This window comes from Caloenas nicobarica, chromosome 1, assembly GCF_036013445.1.
Source record: "Caloenas nicobarica isolate bCalNic1 chromosome 1, bCalNic1.hap1, whole genome shotgun sequence".
NCBI lineage: Eukaryota > Metazoa > Chordata > Aves > Columbiformes > Columbidae > Caloenas > Caloenas nicobarica.
Window position 1 is genome coordinate 44,056,970 of NC_088245.1, and position 23,073 is coordinate 44,080,042.

Below are 23,073 nucleotides of genomic sequence, written 5' to 3' on the forward strand. Positions count from 1 at the left end.
TTTCCAGGAGAACTTGCAGAAAGAACTTGCTGTATTTTCCTCTCTCTTAAATATCTTCAAACTAACCAGGTCACAATTCCATGAGATTTCTGAGAAAACGATAATTTTTCTGCAGTTTCAGTTATTTGGAAAAGCGCTAAGCAAATGGATCAGCTCCAGTATTTTGTGTCTAGCCGTATCGTCACCAGGACGTATGCTTGCTTCCACTTTGGTTCTTACAGTCTTGGCTTGTGAACTTCCTTCTGGGAAATTTTTAATTTCTTAATGCTAAAGAATTTGCAAAAAGATAAAGGCAGTGGCCCATTTCACCTAAATTTAATTCTGCAGCCTGTGTAGAATTGCTCTGCATGAAGGATTTCAAGCTATTTCATACTATATCTCTTGTTTTATTTTTCCCCTCCACCCCTTCATAGATAACGGAAGGATGAATAAGGAAAACATTACAAGCATAGAGATTCTGGATGACTGCGTTCTTTTGCTTTGCTGACCTTGATAATCTGTTGTGGGTTTTTTTTTTTGTTTTTCTTATTCAGATAGGTCTTTAACGCACAATCTGTCTTCTGTTACGTGTATCATACACCCTAATTCCTGACAAGTCCTCAATGTGATCTTGCAATACAAACATGGGCAGCTCTGGGTAAGATGCCCTTGCCTGATTTGTTTCCTTCAGACACCAGACAGTCCTACAGCTGAAAAGGCACCATTCAAATCTTTAAAACGTATTACCAACATTTCACAGTATCATTTCCAAATAAATAACCCTATAGTTAAATACGTCTGGCCACATTTAGATGCTTGTCTGTCAGCACTTCTGCACACCTAAATTTTTCAGCATTGTTAGTTAGACCAGTTGGTTAGACTCGTGATCAAGCATCTCCTCCTAAAAATATTTCAATATTGTTGGAGTAATGGAAGTGGTCTACATATGTGACCTTAACCCGTGGTAAATGTAAGCTAACAGAGCTTCGTCCACTGTGGAAGAGGGCAATGTTGCCATGCACATGCTGCAGGTTGTGGCCACACGCATGGACAAGTACCGCCACGTTGCCAATGTGCAGTCACTGGTTATGAAGCAGCAACTTGGTCATGAGAACAAGCCATAAGATCACTGAGTTCTGTAAAGCACTCTAAGATATGTAACTGCCTTGAATTTAAGTCAGGGCCTGGGAGCTCCCTGGAAAGACTGCAGAGACTTAAGCGTTGGCCTGACCTGCTCATGCTGACATTAGCTCTGGAGAAGATTAAGCCTCACAAGTTTTCTAATTTCAAAAGGCTTGTGATGATATGCACCCTATTAAACACGGGTGCACATGTGCTAAGCGCACACAACATTGGCTGACTATTACTTTCAGTGCACTTTCCACTGTAGAAAACCAGGACGTTTTTATAAACAGAATTCCTATCTTCTTTTAAGCAGTTTTTTTCCTCACCCTATCATGGCCACTCATTGTGATAAGATTTTCCATTTTTCTTCCTTTCCTTCCGCTCTTTCTGCAGACGTTCTAGTTCAGCTTCATACATCATTTCCTGAATCAGGTACTTTTCTCTCCTCATCCGATCTCTCAGATCTTTTGGGAGATCTGGGATTAAGTAGGAAATCAGGTGCTTTATGCAAAAGACAAGGTGCTGTGAAAACAAAATAGGGATGAAAAACTGAAATATTAGGAAGAAAACGAGTTCTTTCCATATCTTCTGAAAACTATTTCCAATTCACAAAAAGATGCTTTGTTAGAACTAAATCCATTACTGAAGCTGAAGAAACCAAACAATGAAGTTTTTTCCTCACAAAAACTCCAGCCAAGTCAGTGGAGCATGGATTGAAGGAAAGATTTTGAGCAGCTGTGTTCAGGTAAGGCCTCAAAACTGCTGTATGACCTGTGTGTTCAAACCCCTGGGGTCATGATTTGCTGTGAGGTTGTTTGAGCAGGGCCTTATATTAGTGGTTTGCTCTGCAGGAAGAGGATGGTCAAATGATACATTTTCTGTTGACAGAAAACCCTTGCATTGATATTGGAACCAATGAATTACCTATGCAAAACAAAACATTTTTTCTTACGTTGTGTTGCCGGAAAACATTTTCTGTTACCAGAAAAGCCTTGCATCGGTATTGGAACCAAGAATTACCTATGCAAAACAAAACATTTTTTCTTATGTTGTGTTTCTCATGCAAAGGCATATTGCCATTTACTAAACATCACAATTAAACACAAGGTAACAGACCCTTTGTCCCTCATGTTTTAGGTGTGCCACAGCAAAGCTTAAGTGTGATGGGGAAGGATTGCTTGAGTGTCCTTTTTTGTTTGATCAAAGGTGCTGCTTGGAGATTTACTCACTCCTCTTGAGAGGAGGAGCAGAGAAATAGGAACATCCTCCATCTCGGAAAAGACACACGTTCTCGATTGGAGAAATAAAGGTATTTCTTCTTCTCCAAGCAGAACTCTTCCTTTGAAAGCCACTGCAAACAGAATGTAACCTGTTTTCCCATGTATTCTTCCCTCATGAGAAATAAACCCACAATACTTTAATTGCTGTTTTTCTGCCAAACCTAAAAAAAGAAAAAAGCTGTTTCTGTCAGTTTAGCCTGGACAAAATAATTCCTTTTGCAGTGATAGGAAATACTTTTGTTTGGTTTTGAGGGAGGCCAAGATAGTCAAAATAACCACACCTACAGTGTCAAAAAGGTATCTTGAGTTTAGGTTGTTACTTAATTTATGAAAAACCCTACCTTGAATCACTAATCTCTTAATGCGATCTTTTGCTGTAATTGCTGTAGCAATCACAATACACCCATTAGTGTTTTACAGAAGGACAGTCATGGTTTCTGCTGCAATTACCTTTTTGATTTCATAGTTATAGTTAAGGAAACGGTTCACAGTGCCAATGACCAGCGTGGCCCTTGTTGAGGGAGACAGCTGTGAGCCAGGCTATGGCTTTGGTTGGGCAAAGCAAAGTCAAATCTCTTGTGCAAGTATTGGGCAGACACAAAAAGCTTTTCCACAGCAAGTCATGAATTTGGCTGGGCACTGAGACTTGAGCAGGACTGATTTTTCTTGGCTCGGTTACCTTTGCCCTCATGCCGTGCTGCCTTTCTGCCAAGGGTGTATCAAGAAGCCAGGCTCTCTTCAATCTTACAAGTACTTAGGCTGACCTTCCAAGGCCATTCTTGTAGTCCTTTTGGAGACAGATACCCTGGCTCTCCATACTGACAGCTCAAGAAACAATGAAGAGATCAAGCCCAGCAGGCCTCTATCAAATCTTTCTGTCTGTCTTTCTTTCCTTTAATGTTTCCCTGAGTATGGCAGAGATGACAGAAGAGCAAATCTCCCTAGAACCAACCTCTAAGAGTTAGTCCACTGTAGGGGAAGGAGAAAGCCCAACCTGCAGTGCCATATTCCCGCTTTGTCTGGGAAGGGCTGAAAATGACAATCAGGGAGAATTCACTGCTGACTTTGGGCTTCTGCTGAGCCACCAAGACATCTCTACCCAAGAAATAATCTATAAAATATTTACCCTTCACCTTTCATCTAATTCAAATGCTTCTCTTCTGTGTTCCAAAGAGGTGCTTCCAAAGCTCAGTTCAGAATGAATTTACACAGTAATATGAGTCAGAAATGCAGTATGTGCTCATGAACACTATGCCAATAATTTATGATGACTACAGCTTCCATATCTGTGTTGTACGCCCTGTTGCTGTGATTTCAGAACAGAGGATCGAGTAAAGAGTTTTTAATTTTTTTTTGTTCCTTGTTTGGCTTCTTCACAATGTAAAAGGCATTTCAAACTGCTTGTGCTAGAGAGGTGCTGAGCCCCTGGTTTCTGACAGGGATATTCAGGCACCTGAAATTCAGGCCTTAGGAGCTACATTTTGTTTTGTAAATGATCTCATCCTATTTATGTACCCTTCTGTCTCTATTTTTTCAAAATCAGCATGGGAGTACCAGCCATGTGAATTTGGTATTATCTTCTCTAGTTTGTCTTAAAGATTTCTGAGATACTGACAGTAAGTACTAACTAATATTATGAATGTTGGCAAAGGTATCGAATCCTTTTCATTGTCATAATCTTTGTGATGCTAATAATTCTGGGGAAATGAATGGTATCAAAAAAATTGAGAAAAAAGCTAGATGTGTAAATGCTGTAACTTAAACCATATTCATTTTTCAGTTGTTCAGATTTCATCTTTTCTTCTCATGTTCCTTCACCCCTTCCTCACACACTAGTCGGCGTATGGCTTCCCAGCCTAAACAGGTTGTGAATATCAGACCTCAGAAAGTAAATAAAAGCTTAATTTATTTCCCCTCTTTGCAAGTCACTGTTATAGTTTTCAAAGTGCTGTATCCCCCTTTTTGTTAGAACCTAAATACCCGCGACTGTTCAGAAAACAGATCTGAGAATACAAAGCACAATATAAATAGCAGAAACACAAGGAGCTCAACAGCTGCAATCACAGATCAGCCCAATAAAAAAGCTTCAAAGGGAAATTTGTTTCATTTTGTTGGTTTTGTTTTGCCACCTGAATGGTCACTGACCTCAAATACAATAATGAAAGCCAACCGTGCTGCTAAGACATGCCAGAACTGCAGCGTGTAACCGTAGGGCACTGGGGAGTGAGGAGGGTCTCGGTAGTCCCTGTACCTGAAAGACAAGCAGAGTAGGTTAGTTAGCAAGCTCCTGCCCTGCTCCCTGGGGAGAAGGCAAAACCAACACCCAGTTGCTCTTGATCATTGCCTTTTCTGCACCAAAATGACTTCAGTTCAGACTGTACGAGTTAGCACAACACTGCTTGCTTCTTAGGCTGGGCCTGCACTATTGTTTTGTTTCAGATCAGGTGCATGATTTTGAAACGAATGTCCTGATCGCCTCCACTTGCCATGCTTTGTTTCACCCAAATGGGTTTACTTTCAGCTGAAACCTAAAGGTAAGATGCACTCTGGGAGTGCACTTCACGTTCCAGATGCTAATGGAAATTCAGTGCAAAGGCCCAGGCCAGCGCCTGTACGAAGTGGAACTGCTGAACCAAATACGGAGGATGTTGAGTGCTCGGCACCAGCAGTTTGACCCTACAGCATCGCCCTTGGCAGCGCAACGTGTGCCTTGCAGGCACCTCCTCAGAACATGGAGCAGGGTGGGATGCTCCGCTGTTTTGAGGGACGCTTTCTTCCCGCTACAAGTTTATTTTAAAACCATAAATGAACCCAATTTTGTGAGCCTGACAGCCCTCCCAAAATCCACATAAATCTGCCTCATGGGTTCCATCTAGCCCTTGGTCAATTAGTTGGCCATCCCTGGTGTAAAGCATGACTCATCCTGACTTTAGTGAGGCCAGAACCGCACCTCTTCATATACCAACAGGGCAAGGGCTGTGTAAGAAGGGGATCTAGTGTTTCTTTAAAGACTTTAGGTCTCAATAATTAACTAGAGATATCTATTGGGAAAGCTGGATCCAGGAAGGCTCAAAAATTACATTAACAAATCATGAACCTGTTTAAGTTGCATGTTCTGGAGTCCATTTCTACTAGCAGTATGTTAATTCCAAACAATTTAAAAGTAGTATAAACATTGTTTTCTCTTTAATTGGTTTCCTAGATGGGACAGAAAACCCATTATAAAAAATACTGAAAATACCACAGGAAATGATATACTTAAGCTCGATCTCTAAGTTTGTTTTAAGAAACGAAAGAAAACTCATATGAGCAAACGAAATAAACAATTATTTCATCTCTATGATAATCTGTGTTTCTCCCTCAAGGTTCACCCTCTTAGATTGCAGAAGGTGCTACACAAAATGAAATAAACTGTGTATTGACATCTTAGCCAGCAACAAACCTCTCTTAAATTGCAGTATCTCTATGCAAGTTCTTAAAACTGAGACGATCTTCCCTTCTGCAAGCAGCATTCTGACTTCACAGTTTAGGATGTTTTACAATATCCTAAGCATCCTGAAAACAGAAGTCCCTGGACCGAGTCCCAGCTGGGTAGAGTATGTCTCCTTTTTGTATTTGCTAGGAACTACACATGAAGAAATGGGGAAACCTTTTATAAACAACCAGAATAGCATGGCACCTTCTAGGTTCCAGATGAGCAGAAATTAACTGGATATGGCCACTGTTTTTTTGTTCGGACTGCCTTCCTGGAAAAATGCCTACACTATTGCACAGCAGAACATAATATTTCCTCACCTCACTATCAATATCTGGCTTGAAGTGCAATTACAATGACTGATGTTTTAGCAGAATTCAGGTGAGTTAAGTAGCTGATAAACTCAGCTAAAGAAAGATGTTTATTTTCTTTCAAGGGTAGATATACATAAAAACTCAGTGTCACCCAAAAGAACAGATTTATCTTCTGGAGATTTATGGCACCAATTTTAACACTGTTCTGTTTATGGAATACTGAGGGGACAACTTTTTTATTTATAGTATTTCCACCACTGGCTTTAAGTAGCAGCAACCTAATGCTTGAAATTGGGGAAGAAAGGCATTAAAAAGGGGGAAGCGAATGGTCAGAATTACAAAACATTATCAAAAGCTGCTATGGCAAACAACGTGGAATGAAGTATTCTCAAAGTGGTTCTGCTCCACAGAAAATGTTATCTATGGATTCAACATTAGGATGTTCTTTCTGCCAAAAAAGTTGAAACACTCTTAAGTGTTAGTTAAATGAAAGCATTAATGCCTACCCCCTTAGATCATTATGCTATCACACTCAAACTTCTTATTACTAATAAAAATATTATAATATCACAAAGTATCACTGACTTTTACTGTACCACAGAGTCTCTTTTGTTCTTTAGGCACTCTTTAAAGGATATTTTAATTCTCCACAGTGAAAAATAAAGTGACTAAGTGTACCTGCAGCTACCAGGACTCATGCTTGTAAACCAATGTTGTAATAAAAAAATGGTAGCTGTATTTGTTGTTTTGTATTTTTGGTTGGGACCCCATTTAAGGCTTTTATGTAGATTCCTGATTCTTTGGACCATTAAAATCAATCAAGGGCAAATCTGTCATTACAGACTAGTCTCAGTCTGCTATTTCCCCAGTCTGTTAGCTGAGGACAAAGGCATACATATAATTAAATGCTCATTTTATTTTTATTCAAACGACAAGTATGTGATTATTACTAGTAATTACACCTTTAGGCAATGACATAAACATATTAACCACTCAACGATTAGGAAGTCCTGGATTTGAGGTTTCGTAAGGGTAGCTTAGGACAGACCCTGTTTATGCCTGGCAAACCTGTGAAATAACACAGTGTGGTCACTTCTGTGCAACCTTCACTTCCAGGTGCATGCGCTACAGTATAATCTGATTACAGCTTCATCTCACCGGTACCTAAGTAACCAGTCACCTATTATTAGCCCTTTGATACCATGTTTCTCCATGATGGTTGTGTCTGATTCAAGCCATGACACCACAGAAATGCTGCATTAGGAACACCTGCCAGATATCCACCTTTCGGCTTCTGCTGTATCTAAGGAAGGAATTATGCAGGTGGCAGCCAAGCAGTACAATGAGCATGTCACTGAATAGCACGGTTAATTCTTTTCATTACTATTTTTTAAGTTCTGAAAATCAGTTCCAACCCCAAATTTATCATGATGCTTCTCTTTTGCAATGTTTTAAAGAAGAGAGGTATTTTGATTGATACTTACCTGCAATATTTTAATGGTGAACCAGAAAATTCACTTCCATTTGATGTTGGCTCGGAGCGGTTTTCAAAGTCAGATACCAGAAATACTGATAAACTGGCATTAACATAGCCAACCATACACCTAGAAGGGAAAAATCCTGTAGTCAGGACACAGCAAGGTTTTTCCATTAACTGTTGTACCCAAGAGGATGTTCTCTGGGTTTCATGAAATCCAGAGTATAGCTGTGATGCTTCTTAATATTTGAAAGGGATGTTGAGGCAATACAAAAGAAATGCTCAAGTAGGTCAGATGAACAATAAAAGCGAAGGAATGGTAGATTTTTATGGGAGAAGAAGTTGCAAAGACTGGGACTGGTTACTTTTGAAAAGAAAAGTCACCTAAAAAGTGACACAACAGAGGCAGAGTAGTAGCACTAGGAAGATAATGAGAATATTCCCACTGTTACCCTCATGGTACTAGCACAAAGGGACATTAAATCAGATGGAAAGGCAATATGTTTAAAACAGCTTTTTACAAAATATCCAGTTAATCAGAGGAATTCAGTACTAAAAGATCTCAGGGTAGCTGGGCACTGGGAGGGTCAGGCAGTCTGGAGAACACCAAGGAGGAGAATGTACGCCGCCTGACCAAGGGCTGTGGGAGTCCCTAGAAGGCTCAAGTTTGGTGTTAGTGAAGCTGAGGAGAGATACGACAAGTGTATTGTGCTGTTCACTGTGCACTGCCCAAGCACAAGTACATCTAGGTGCACTGCTCAGCTTGGTGCAGAGAGTAATGCACAGTAAGCGGTCGGGATTTTTTTTTTTAACTATGGATTTTACAGTCTTTTAGAAAGTACATTTAAACACCATCTGGCTTTATCTCAAAATCTCCATACTGATTGGATTTGGAACTTAATTTAATTACAATATTTTTCTAGTATTACTGGGTATCATATGGATCTAATACCTACAGATGTTTTTTGAAAGAAAAAAGGACCTCTCTCATTTAATTTATTCAATAGCAGATGTTCTTTACTCCCTAATTTGAGAAAATTTGATATTCCTGTGGATTTTTTTAATAGCTTTCTGCTTTTGTAACAGTACTTGTTAATAACAATATCCAGAATGCTGGCATAAATAGTTTTTATCCAAGCTGGCTCCTTCAAAGGATTACTATCTGATGGTTTAATCTAGAAATTCACTCAGAAAAGCAGCAGAAATGTGAAAACACTGTACAAGAGTTTTATGAAAAGAGCTTCCACTGTGAGCCAAGCTGCTTCCCCCATGCAGAACTAGTTTCAAAGACAGTGAGTCATATTTGAGTCTTCATAAAAATAAAATTTCTAAAGGTGTTGTTTTTTCATGCATGGTGGTGCTGAGAAAATCAGTAGCAAGGAAGGTTGCTGACAGTGCTTCAATGTCTGATGGATCTTCATAATGGCAGAAGCAGAGGCACATGCTCAGGAACAACTGGCACCAGACCAAACACTTTACCCATAAAGAGACTTTAACTCTTCATTGGAATCAGTGGAACATTTCCCCTGGCAGTGACTAAAATGCCAAACTCCTTGCAGGACAGTGAGTTAGCAGCACTGCTAATCAGGAGCTGCCACACCAGTTGCCCTTCTTCCATCAGTATGATTAAACAGTATTGACAACCAGAAGATGGCAAAAAAACAGCAACAGAAGAACTCACTTTCTGTAGCAGGGGATAAAAATTGATTTTCCATATGTCTGATACCAGAATGTAAGCTCTCCATCACTGTCTACTGTTTAGCTTGGGTTTCTTTGAACAGTAGGCTCCTTGCTAATGGAGCTTCTGGGAGATCACTTGCAAACTGTGTCTGTTTGTGTTCAGCTGGATTCAATGACCTTCCCCGAGTCCAACAGCATAGATTTTACAAGTTGCTGTGTAGCAGCTGTACTCACACTTACTGGTAGTGTGGACACGCTAATATAATCCTGATGTTCAGCAACACTGAAAGAAAATCCACTTAGGCAGCAGGGATTCAGTTCACAAATGTCTCCTGAAAGATTTAATCTAAGGACTCTAGTTTTAGAAGAAAAACAAATTTACTTCGCTCTGTAAGTATATCTTGATTTATTAGTTGGGAATTGCTTCCTCTTGTTAGACACTGCTTTTTTTGAGCAATACATGCTGAATATTACATCAGGAAAAAAAGCCCAGTGAATAAGTTTAAAATGCTCATTAAATACATAACTGATAAATATCAGTATTGCTTCTGAATGAAAAGAGGGTTATATCCATGTACACCAGCTGGGAAGTGCAGCTTGTGCAGCATACTGTTACACACACCAAACCTCTGTAACAGCTCTGCCATATTTTTCTTGAATTAACGTCATCAATTACAGTCACTCAGCAACCCATTCTGTGAATACACAAAGCATATCTATGGCTGATATCTGTTACCTAAGCACAAACAATAAATTTGGGTTAGTGGAATCAGAATATACACAAACCAGTACTGCTGTATCTATTCAAGTAATTAGTGATTTTCATGTGCATCTCTTTTTTCCCCAAAGAAAAGCTTACTTTTGTCCAGCTTCTCCTTGGCCAGCACAAGGTCCATATTTGTAAGCATAAACAAGGCGAGGGATGAAATCTGATGTCACAGCTATAACAAATGCATTTGTGATAACGGAGAGGATTCCAATGCCTTCCAGGATCCCGTACCAGATTCCTGTTCAACAAGGAGAGTATGTCAGCTCCAGGAAAAATGAGCACCAAAGTGCCTGAGATACTGCATGCTCTGAAGCAGTTGTCCCCACAACCCAAAGTCTTTTTATGTAGTTTCTATTAAAGAGACACTGAGTAAAAATAATTTTTCTTATGGAACAACAGGAACTCAGTGGACCCGTCCTCACTGCGTGGGAATTGTGCATAACTCCTGCACAGCTGGTCAGCATGTACCTATTGGCATCAAAATCTTCATGGCATGCCAATGCTATACAATGGCACACAGTCCTTAGGCATCACCTGGGCTTTTTGGCCCATGCTCAACTGTCTGACATATCTTGTGGTAGAGGCAAACAGCAGCTCTGGTCACAAGCACCATCACTGAGAACCACGCCAGAGAAAGGTTAGATATACCTGTTGATTTCATGAGGCATCAAGCTGTCCCTGAAAACTTTGGTGAATAGGGAGTGAACGCAACTTATTTTGGGACATCACAGCTGAATCAGCCTGAAAAAAATATATCTAACTTTCTGTGCTTTTATTATTTACGTTTTTCAGGAATTATGTCTGCGGTGTATGCTGTGTATTGGCTGAGGTCCAGGCTTGTACCTAAACTCATAGATCCACACTATTCATATACAAAGCTTTACTCAGACACAGACTTTAGGTACACGGTAGACCATTCTGAGAGCACAAAGCCTGGGCTTCTCCTATTTTGTGGTTTGGGCTACTGGTTGTTGCAATGCAGACAAGCAGCGAGGTATCCTATTTACCCCTCCAAAGACACCAGGGTTTCAGTGTTGGGCAGATGATTTTGTTTTACAGAGTCCATCCCAAAGGTGTTCTGCTTTTGCACACTGCAGGGACAGAAGAGACTTATAGTCGAAATACATTCAGAGAGCCCTTGTAGCAGCGTGTGGCTGGGTGACCTCAAAGTTATGTGAACCCTGTATTTAGCAAGGTTGGTGTGCCTCACTGAGAGCAAGTCATCTTGGGATCTAGACCCACCCTGTCTCACCCACCAGGGACCCAGTGGGCATAACTCCTGAGTCACAGGGGAGCTTGGTTTTGGGCAGGTAAATATAACACACACAGGCCCCTTACAGGATGGAGGCCGCTTTAACTTGACTTTCGTGTTTCAGCTGCTCTGTCTGGTTATTATATTCAAAATGAGCAGCAGCATGTGTTCACACAGTGCATCTGCCACAAGAAAAAACCTGCAGAGAACAATGATCACTTCATTAAAACATCTTGGCTGTTAAGTCACCCAGAAAATCATTAAAAGAATTTTCCAATATAGACTATTCATTGCATAAGTAAATTGGCATCAGATACTTGCAGTTTTTTGAACAATCAAATCGTGTGTTGTTAATGGGGAAGATGACCGAAAATACCTTAATCTGCTCTTACTTGAAGTGGTCAATGCTTTGCCTTAAAAATAACACACACATAAAAAATACACATACAAAGAACTCACCTATATCTTTGGCTCTTGAAGCTAAAGGTCTTCTCCACTGGGTAACAAATTTGTATGCATCGAGCCGAATTTCAATAATATTGTTAAGTAAGGCCAGAAGTGGTGCCAGTGGAAAAGCTGCCACAAAAATGGTTGTGAACCCAAACTGAAGAACTAGGAAAAAAAAAAAGGAAAGATCAGAGTAAGATACCAAATAATATATGCATACAAACATTATGTATAAAGGTCAGTGCCATACTCATTTCTAGGTATTCATCAAAGAGTCCATAAGCATTCATAGGCTGCAGATTGTAGTCCTTTTCCCACTGTGGGAAGCTTGCTTTTCTCTGTGTGCCATACTCTTGTCGTAGTTTTCTGCGGGTCCACCAGTTTTGAATTAGCCTACATTTTCAAATAAATTAAAGAAACAAGGTAAATAATATTAGTGGCTATGTATCACAAAATTGGAAGACGCTAAGTGTGCACAACATACCTTGCAAAATAAATTTTCCAATGCACAGGATAACAGAACATTAGCAATATATATGGCTGATGACATGGCAAAATGGGTATGAAAACAGATGCAGCTGATGGGCTGTAATCCAGGCCTAGATATTGTTAAAATGGTGGAGGGATTTTGACATATTTTCATTATTAATTTACCTTCTTTTTCTCTACACATAATGTCATATCACTTTAGGGTCTGTTTATGTGTCGGAGTGCAATGCTGTGTGGAGATAGTTGAGCTCTAATTGAGAAATCAGTAAATGGAGTGCTAATGCTGCTTGATCCCTCCCTGCGTGCAGGCCGGCATCTCTACCCGGCTCTACAGTGTGCAGGGTGTCAGTCCCTGGGCAACCATGGAAGGGAAAAGCAACCTTGAATGGTGTCTGCAGCCGGACATTCAGAGGGAAAAGCAGAAGGAAGCATGTGGACGACTGACAAAACACGGTGGCCGAGAGGTGGATGGCTGACATGAGAGCTACCTATAGCTCAAGAAATGAGGGAGCTGTACTGGACTTGAGGGGGAAGATATTGTTTCTAAATAAACGCATGTGTAGGGCCATGGTTGGAGGGACTGAGCCAGAAGGGAAGTGAGTGCTCACATCTGAAATAAACACCTTTGCCTCTCCAGGTCAGGGAGTTGCACTGGTTTGGCTGACAAAGGACATGAGTTAGCTAGTATAGAGAGAAAACCAAACCAAAACAAACATGGCAGAGATTTTCTCCGAAGTTGTGGTTAGCCCCTTTGTTCCAGCAAGATGGAAAGTGAAGGCTCACCCAAATAATTCAGCCCTTTCCTGACTGTGCTTTGCTTCTTGCCTTCACAGTGGCCTGATCTGGCCTGTGAATGGTAGACAAATGGCCACAGGATTTAGATATGGGTTTGGCTAATTGGTTGTTCTCTTAAAGCTTAGAGATTATTTTTCCATCCAGGCCATTTACCAGAGAGGTTATAACTTTTGCTGTCTTCCTCAAAGAAGTGTAGCTGCAACCGAGTGCAGGCCATTACAATCTAGAGTTTAGAAGTGCAAGAAAAAAATTTAGAAGTACAAGCATGGATTTCGACCCAAAATTTGGAAGTACAAGAAATTACCAAAATATTTGGTTTTAGCAGCTTGCAGCCAGTCACTAGTGTGCAAAAAGCCTAAAAAGGCCTTTCCTGTGAATGAGCATGGTAGTGATGGATGAACTGTGGGACAGTTAAGGGCACATCTTCGCAGGCCACAGCACCCTTCGGGACTTGGCCTCTCATGTCCTGCCCATGAGAAAGTGAGAGGGCTGAGAACTGAATTCCTGCAAAGGCAGCAGGTTGAGGGGTGAGTGGGAGACCAATACTCTGAGACAGATCCCAGTTAACTTCCTCTTTTGTGAGAGGGGAAACCCATAACCAGTGTTACTTAATATTTAAGGCTCCTAGGAAAATTCAAAGAGATGTCATTTTCTGATTTATGTGTGAGCAAAATATGAGCAATGAGATGTAATGTGGTTTTAATATGGATGTATGTTCTTCCTCCAACAAAAACATCAACTTGAAATTGCAGATTTCTGCCTATGAATGAAGCAATAATTTATACATTTTTTCTTAGTTATTGCAAATGTATCTATGCAGCAGGGGTGAACTCATGCACACTTCCAGAGGTTTCAAGGTAGTGTTTGCATGAAGCAGCAGCACCACCCTGAAATGCCTGTGTTTGTATTAAAAATGTAACCGCCAATCAGTGCTCTAGTGAAAACCTTAGGGCTTCTCTGTGTTGTATTTAAAACCTAGTTTTTAATTCTCAGGCAGATATTTCAGAAGAGAAGCCAATGCCACATGTATCAGTGAGAAACGTGATAGCAGGCGCTGGTGTTCCTGTCACCAAGGAACACACGGTGGCATTTCTGACTTGCCCTGTGTGTCTCTATGGGAGCACATCCCTGCACCAGAGCTGGCCTGCCATCCTGAAATGGGGCAAAAAAACACCTTCTGAAACAGGCTGCTGGTGCTTCTCTTCGAGGGCTGTCTTATTGGGAAATGTTCTCTTTCACCAGCTTCGGCACTGGGCAGCCCTGCTCTGCCTGGGTCTCAGCAGGGAGTTGCCAGCACACAGGTGGAGCTGCAGTGATGTTCTCCTACAGGCTATAGGATCGCTTCCAAATCCTCTGGCTACCCACATGGTCTTGGCTCTGATCATGCTCTTAGCAGAAATTATGATTTTTTTTTTCACACAAAAAGGAAATGCACTTGTTTGCAGTATTTCAGAGCTAGAAGGTGGACTGAAAGGTCTGGAGAGCAAATACATCTCATCAGAATAAGTCATAGAATCATAGAATCATTTCAGTTGGAAGAGACCCTCAGGATCATAGAGTCCAACCATAACCTAACTCTAGCACTAAACCATGTCCCTAAGAACCTCGTCTAAATGCTTTTTAAACACCTCCAGGGATGGTGACTCCACCACTTCCCTGGGCAGCCTGTTCCAATGCCTGACAACCCTTTCTATGAAGAATTTTTTCCTAATATCCAATCTGAACCTCTCCTGGCACAACTTGAGGCCATTTCCTCTTGTCCTATCACTTGCTACTTGGGAGAAGAGACCAACACCTTCCATGCTACAACCTCCTTTCAGGTAGTTGTAGAAAGTGATAAGGTCTCCCCTTAGCCTCCTCTTCTCCAGGCTAAACAGCCCCAGTTCCCTCAGCCACTCCTCACAAGACCTGTGCTCCAGGCCCCTCACCAGCATCTCACGTTGTTGTGACTGTGTGTTTTGTGTTGTGATTTTCGTTGTGACTCTAAAGTGAAGAGACTGACTTTGCCTGAAGCAGTTTATTCCTATTAAATTGCTTGTTCTTAAACAACCTCCTCCTATCTCCTTCAGTCACCTTCTTTAATCCCCTTCTGTGCTCTCTATTAGGTTTCAAAAATCCTTATTAATCGGTAGCAGAAAGATCTAATGAAAGCTGACAAAAGAGACAGGGAGTGGAAAGAAAGGATCAATACTGCTGCTGCTGTTCCCTCCTCCTCACCCTGGCTCATTCCTCCAGCCTGAACAGCTGCAAAATCCTGGCAAGCAGCACCAGGCACCAACCTGGAGAGATAGCAAGCTTTGAGTACCTTGATTGTCAATTACTCTGTGCATTTAAATAATTTGATCTGTTCTCATTACAGCCAGATGTGATCAGCACTGAGGCTGCCTGAAATTGTTTCTGCAACACGTTCCTGCAGCTCAGGGACCCAACTCTGCACTAGCTCTGCTGTGGATCCTGCAGCAAAGCAAATCCCTCTGAACTCAGCAAGGGCAAACTTTCTGACAATGTCAGCTCTCTCTTATATTTTCACTCCTGCTAATTTCCCTTGATGACCTGCCACGCCGTCTCTAGCATCAACTCTCTATATTAATCATATTAAACACGCTCATTAAATACTAATCAATAAGAAATGAACCAAAAGGAAATGAATAATTGTTGACCTTTTTAACTAGGGCACAGCTTCATAATACCCTGAAGATCACCAGGGAACTTGCCCATATACCAGTCAGTACATTTTTCTTTCTCTGAGAGTGTATATGCCAGCAGTGCATGCTTTCCAGCTCATATCTGCCCTTTCAGGCATCTTTTATCACCCAGCAAGGAGAAATCCAATTTAGAACTTACTGGCATAGGTAAAAAATGACACACATAATATTTCCTGTGTAAGGAATACAGCAGTCCTACAGTTATTTTTAAGGCATTTTAAACCATGGAATACAAATTAATGAAATCAAATACTTCCTATATATTATTTATTTGTTAATATTTACATTACACATTGACTTTTGCAAACTATGTCCAATGTGAAAAAAAACCAAACCAAACCAAACAAAACAAATACCATCTATTCCTATATGTCTGGAAATCTGTCTTAAAAGTTCTATATCCAAAGGGTGATTTTCTGTAGTAATGACTACTGTATCTTGCTTTTATGTAACCAGTCATAAGGAAACCATAAACTTAGTATTCTTCTGTGACCTACAGAAACATAGGCATTATATCTACTTACGGGTAGCCCAGTTCCATGAAATTATTCCAAGTCTGTTTTAACACCATTATAATACCCATTTGCATACAGAGATCAATAAGGCATCCACTAGGGTGGCACTACAAAAAAAAAAAAAAGAAACAAAATGTTAAACAGAAATAATGCTGAGTTTTAAAGCATTTCTTAAAGGCCAGAGGTGGATATTAGATAATTTACTTCAATGAAATTAAATGCCTTTTTTTTTTTTTTTGTATAAACGCATGGGAACATGTGAGACTATCATACCATCAGCCTTTTAAGCCTATCATCTAATTCTCTGCAGAGGTCAGAATCAGGCAAAATCAATGCAATTTTCATATTAGTGCTTCTAGTATGTTGTGCAACTGTGTGCGGGACAGAGGCAAAGGCGACCAAGTTTCTCCAGTGATTTCAACAGTTTTTGGGGATGTTGACTGTGCATCAAGTCAAAGAGTGAAGAGAAAATTCCTCCTGGCTGCACAAGTAAACAGTTTATGCCTAGAGGACAGAACTAATACTGCTTATTGAGTACTGTTTAATCTTTATGACTGAGTGGACCATATAAAGCTTTTCTCTTCTCGAAGAACTAAAATCTCTAACTGTTGAACAATAGTTCTTAGTGCCTCTTGCTGAGTGCTTGGTTGCTTTAGCAGTGGCTCCAGACTTTGAAGAAGTGGTGCTGATTTTGGGAGAGATGCTCAACTAGTACAAATCTAGGTAATTCCACAATTTTTCATCTAGTATTGGGAAAAAAACCAAAAAAGACCAAAAATTTTCTACCCTCAAACAGCATTTTGCACAGTTGACTTTGCAGATCCAATCACTGGAGCCCAAGCTGTATTGCTAAATCCTGGGTATTATGGATAAGTAGAACAGATCACTGTCATAAAATTAGAATGATTTCTCTTCAACTTTTAGGGATAAAAATTAGTTATGACCTGTAACAAAATGTGATACAAATTTATTGTACAAACTGCATTATAAAGTGCTCAGAGCGTGAGTCCCTGCTGAGGTTTCTGTTGACCTCATTCAGCTTCTCTTTAGATTAACAAGGTGGCAGATATATAATTTTTTTTAATTGACTTTTCTGGCATTATTAAATTATCATCCTTCTAGTTTTAGGATTCAGTCACTTAACTCAACATGAGAGAGGCAGGTGCAGTATTAATGAAGTAGCAGTGATGTTACAACCATAACATCACTAACGTATAAATTGTGGTCTGAATAAGGCCACGGACACTGGACTGGACTATGTCATATGTCTTAGACTTGTCTTCATCCATCAGGTGAAGAGAGGGCTATTGGAGGGATATCTAGGCATTATATTCTAAATTATATTCCTAATAAGACCTAGCACAGATATGGTCAATAAAGTCAAGACTTCTTTATTAGATGTTTCTTTTATTATTCATTTTTTTTTTTTACTCTGAAAAGAGCAAAAGAGTAGGTACTACTAACAGTATCTTCCACCAGCAACTGACCAGCCAGTAACGCCTTACTGTTGCACTTCCCTCCCAAGCCCAGTTCTTTCTCCCTCCCTTCTCTGATCCTGCAGAGAGATGGAGTTCTTTCCTTGTCCTCTGATCTCTCTGTGAGATGATTCAGCCCAGTAACTCATCAGAAAACTAATTCAGCCAGAAGAAGGAAGAGTTTCCTGCTGATACAGGGAACTGAATACAGTCCTCACAGGGCTGGGCAAGCCAGAGTCAGTGCAGAGGAAGAAGAAGGAGCAAACTTCTGGGGGAAGGCTCAAAGGAAGAGCAGAACTGTTATCCTTTGGCAGCAGCAAGCTGTTAGGTCAGCCCAGCCCCTCTCAGACTTTGGAGGGATGTTCAGTTAATTTCTGTCTGCCCATTTGTCAAGTATTCTTTCCTTGAATGTACATAATTCACTACTTTAAAATTAGGATGGCTTTTCCAAATTATTCCTTATTTTTGCTAGTATTTGGATTGATCTCTATTAGCCAAAATATGTATATATCTGGAAGTGTTTGTAAATTCGTGTTGGCAGTGTAAGACCTGCATTTCCCACTTGCCATTTGTAATATATTTACAAAGTTCCGTTATTCAGCTGTGAGGCAGAAAAGAAACCATGGGATTTGAGTGTGCAAATAGCAGCACTGGAAACTACACGAGTGCTCCAGAAACTGCTGCTGTTCACTTCCGATAACTGTCAAATGGGTTTTGAATTCTGAATGCATTTGCAAAAAAAAATGGGATTGGTCCTTGAGTGACTTGCAAAGCCAGCCTATCATTGCTCTCCAGGTCCATTTGGTTTTACAGACATGGAGCATTATGCCAGTAACTTTTTTGGGAAGTTCAGTTGCTTTAGTCAATGTTCAAGTACATTTTATGTGTCGGGACTTTTAAGTTATTATTTTATTATTTTAGCTCTCTGGTCAGCGTGGCTAGAAAAGCTGAGAAGAAAGGATTTTTTTAGAAGCAAAAAGTTGTCAGATTCATATCTGACTTTGATTCATTCCAAGGATTAAATATTTCTAGTGTAAAATTCTGGGTAATATTTAAACCATTTGATACCACTATCCAAATGTGATGCAAACACTAAAACCGCTAGCACTGAAAAGGGCATATATAGCAATATGTAGATGTTTTTGTAGCAGATGGTAGTGTCAGTAGTGTGAAGTTAGACAGCAACTGAAAACCCAGTAACACACTCAAAAATACCTAGACAGAGTTTTGTGTCTGCCTCTGCTTGCATTCACTGCATCCGTGAGCAGCAGATAAATCAGCCTGTAGTTAGTGAACACTCACCTCTTCCAGTCTCCACCGATTTATCAGCCTTAAGTAGGCACCAGGGTGTCCTGTAAATCTTTAACACAGGAATATACATCAGCTATGTTGTGTAAGCAGTCTGTTCACAGTAGCAGAAGAAAGCTCACACTTATTTTAATCTAATGTCATCTTAGCGTGATTGATATAACTATAAAAGAAGTTATGCTCCAAAATGTTTTGGGGGATTCCCAGAAAAATGTCCATGAAGGGCTAAATATATTTTACTTCCAGTTTTATTTCAATACCAAGTATTCTGCTGTTGGATATTTGGCATATGCAAAGAAGAGAGAAAATCTGAATAAAACTGTTCACTGGCTTTCAACTGCTGGTCCATTTCCTTACACCATAATGTGGGCTGTGATATCTGCCTTTCTATGAAACCAGTGAAAATGTTAGTTTTCATTATGAAAATATAATTTTCTTGCTGTTCTCTCATGTTTTCTCCTAAAATGACTCCCACAACTTCCCACATGCAAATAATCCGTACTGATGGACTCTTCTACTCAAGCCTTCTCTACTCTAAGGCTCTTCTTTTGTTTTTTGGGGACTTGCAGAAAGAGGCATACAAATATACATGTATTTCATTTTATGTGGAAGAAAACCAACTGAGAGCTCATAATTCACTCTTAACAGTCCAAATAATATAATAGAATCAGCAAAGTATTCAGGCACTTGGACAAGGTTATTGTTGTAGGTCCCTTCCAACTGAACTATTCTATTCTGGCCTAGTCTAGTCTAGTCAAGTCTGTATATATAGTATTGTGAGATGTGTCAGTTCCCAGTAGTGAAATTGTTAAATGTTAGCATTGAGTCAATGTGATGCTAGGAAATGAAAACTACATCTGTTTCTGGGTTTTTGAAAGAAAAATAAAACTGCAATCTGTCCAACTTTGCTAGTATGGAATTTGTATTTTGAGATGTGTGATAACATTTTCCCATTTTGTTTCATTACAGACAACTTTATTTCTTCTGTCTACTTTATTTTGCACATATGAGGGTGCAGACATCAATCCTACCTTCCAAGGAAGAATGCTATATAAAAGGTAGAGCTGTTCAGGTTGACAAACTGAAAAAGAAACATTTTCAGAGTGAAGCTGTTCTCCCACTCAGATTCGGTACGAGGCTGCTCTGTGAAGAAAGAGAGCAGAGTTTCAGAGGTGTAATCAGATTAACAATTTCCTTTGGCACAAAGGCTGCACATACCTACCAGACCTGGAAATGTATTTGTAAATTAGCCTGCTGATTTCAAAACATAAGCTGACAGAAGAAATTGTATCCAAACGCAGCACACAGCAAGTGAGTTTGTAAACACTTAGAAATCTCTTCTTATACCTGCATAAGTATCTTCCCATGAGGCTGTAAAAAATGGTTGGGATAATTTGTATACTAAACATCCCTCCTGGGTTCCTGTGCGCTTTACAGGCTCAGGCTCTTCTCTTCTTTCCTTTACTGCATCCTACCATAACGACACTGCCAGGAAGCACCACTCTACAGGCTCCGTATGTGCCTTTTTGTTAGAGATGTCACACTGAACAGGAGCAAATCCTCCTTGTAATTCTGTTTCATGGATTTGCCCGCCATGCATGGCACCTAAAGACTCTACACAGTGGCTACTGCATGAGTCCCTTTCCTCATCCCAGGGAACTCATTACAGAAGACTGAGAAAAAATATTTTGCAATGGATGGGGTAAAGCAAATGGGAAAGGGGAAGACATATTCTTCCCTTCAGATAGGTCTTTAGTCTCCATCTAAAAAGATATAAAGACAGAAGTCAACAAAATAACTATGCCAACACATCAGTACCATGTCCTAGAACTACTTTCCAGTCGGCAGGAGCTTGTTATTAGTCAACCATTGCTGTGAACAGAAGCAAGCATAGAAGTGGAGGTACTAATGGTGATTCTGAGTATTATAAAGGTAGTACTCTTATATTACTTCCAAAGGAGCCTCCAGTAAAGTATTGGAAGTACAGAAACAACAATGATAAACTAGATTCTTTTTAATCAGAGCTGCTCCACTCACGAAGAAATTTCAAATAGATTGGTCAACAAAACTGTAAAACAGACCATAAATTAAGAACTGTGTTAGTGATTTGGAAATGCCTGTCAAGAAACTCAAGTTTGTACATATGCCAGTACATACATGTTTATCTAAGCAGAAAGAAATAAAGTATAATGAATTTTTGATGCCAGTTTGAGGGAAGGAAATGTTTGACTTTAATAAGGCTGCTGCAGCTGAAGCTTTGCTTATACGCTCATCAGAGATAATGGCAATGCTCTGGAGGAGCATGGACCTGAGCTCTGAAAAAGGTTGTGCAAAGGCTGAAGAAGGATATCCTGAATGTAGCTTTGCTGCCAAACCCACTCTGAGCTTATTACACTGATAAAGATCATTCAAACCAAATCAGCTACTTAGGCCATCAGAGTAAAAACCACAAAACTGTCTGAACATAGTCAGAACATCTTGAACCATTGAGTTTTCACACCTGTTCCTTCTGCACAGGCTACAAGAAGCAGACCTACCTTAAAGATAACCTGGCAGAAAGCAATCAAGCTTCAAGGCCTCTAGACCATATCTTACTGTCCCCAGGGTGTCACAGGGACCAAAAGGTCATAGCCTGTGCAAATCACAAACTTGAAAGTCATATTTCTCAACTGTAACTAGCAGGTATCTTTTGCATGGATACAGGATGGCAAAAATGTTTTAAATTTACAATATACAAAGGAGGACTCTCAGTCTAATCAGAAACAACAGAATAATCTGCTATCTTACACAGACATGCTTTGAACACATCACCTATGGCTTCTCAGATGTAGAAAAGCCCTGACACTAGCTAAAATCAGCTGTGTGTTTCCTCTGAGAAGACACCAAAATCTGTCCACCAGGCCTGTCCGCCTTACTCAACATCATCAATGTACACAGGTATCCAGAAGCTCAACATAATCTTCTCAAACCACTTCCACACATGCCATAATACAGTTCACTTAATTGGCATTTAGGAAGTCTCATTTCAGGCTTCTCAATGCTAAGGAGCCCTTTTGCCAACTGCTACCAGCTACTGCAATCTTCCAGCATGATCAGGATCTCCAGAGACTCTGCCCAAACCATGGATATATGAATGACAGGCTATTGCTACCCCAGTGAGAGTACATGCCGTCCTTAGAAAATATGTTGTCCTTTCTCTAGTGTGAAGATCACCTTTATGGGTGAGCTGAAAAGATTAGTGATACTTAGAACACCAATAGAGTTTAAGTGTTGGTAGAGTTGGTGAGTCACCTGGTTATTTTCCCTCCAAATCACTTCCCCTCTTAAAGGCACATGTTTGATAGTCAATAAGCACCTTAGTTTCAAGCTATAAATTTAGCTTCCAGAACTGATTTCCACATTTCCAGGTCTTCACAAAACCTGGAGGTTGTGAGCGCTCAGTCTCTCATGCTTTTTCCCCCAAGGCAACATTTTGTTTAAGTTCTTATAAGGGGTTCGAACAAGAGCCAAGTATGGCAGATGGGTGACTGTAGTCACCACTGATTGAATGGTACTATAGCTTAGTTTATATGCTCCTTTACTATAAACTTAAGAAAAACATTTATTCCTATAGATTGCAAGTTAATCAGTATTTTTCATATTTACACAGACAGTTTGAATGCCATTACAGTATAGGGACCAAAAAATCAGTACAACATCATTAAGTTTAGTATTTAACATTGCTTACCTAAATTCGTCAGGAAAAGAGCAACCTTTTCATACAGCTGTAACAGAGAAGAAATAGCCTCTTAGATACATTACCGGCTGCAAAATATAGAACAGCTTTCTAAATAGAGTAACTGCTCTTACATGTTAAATCTAATATCCTGATCGTCTTTGTGATGTTCTGATAGTGGTGATAATAAAACTATATAGTAATAATACAATAATGATAAAATCAAACAAGGAACAGTAATATTTTTAAAGCTTATAGTCAGCTCTTTTATTG

General features: G+C 40.0%; 1 protein-coding gene across 1 annotated transcript in view; it reads right to left on the reverse strand.

The window, feature by feature from the left end:
• Nucleotides 1-1,434: 1,434 nt before the first annotated feature.
• The window catches only part of ANO4 (anoctamin 4), a 214,762-nt gene continuing 193,123 nt past the window's right edge, over nt 1,435-23,073 (reverse strand). The window contains exons 21-30 of the mRNA XM_065629884.1: nt 22,813-22,849; nt 20,117-20,228; nt 19,080-19,137; nt 16,312-16,409; nt 12,049-12,191; nt 11,811-11,963; nt 10,190-10,337; nt 7,658-7,777; nt 4,530-4,635; nt 1,435-1,626 (exon numbers count right to left, since the gene is read on the reverse strand). Of these exons, the coding sequence (XP_065485956.1) occupies nt 1,435-1,626; nt 4,530-4,635; nt 7,658-7,777; nt 10,190-10,337; nt 11,811-11,963; nt 12,049-12,191; nt 16,312-16,409; nt 19,080-19,137; nt 20,117-20,228; nt 22,813-22,849 (1,167 nt within the window). The remainder of the gene's footprint in view (nt 1,627-4,529; nt 4,636-7,657; nt 7,778-10,189; nt 10,338-11,810; nt 11,964-12,048; nt 12,192-16,311; nt 16,410-19,079; nt 19,138-20,116; nt 20,229-22,812; nt 22,850-23,073) is intronic.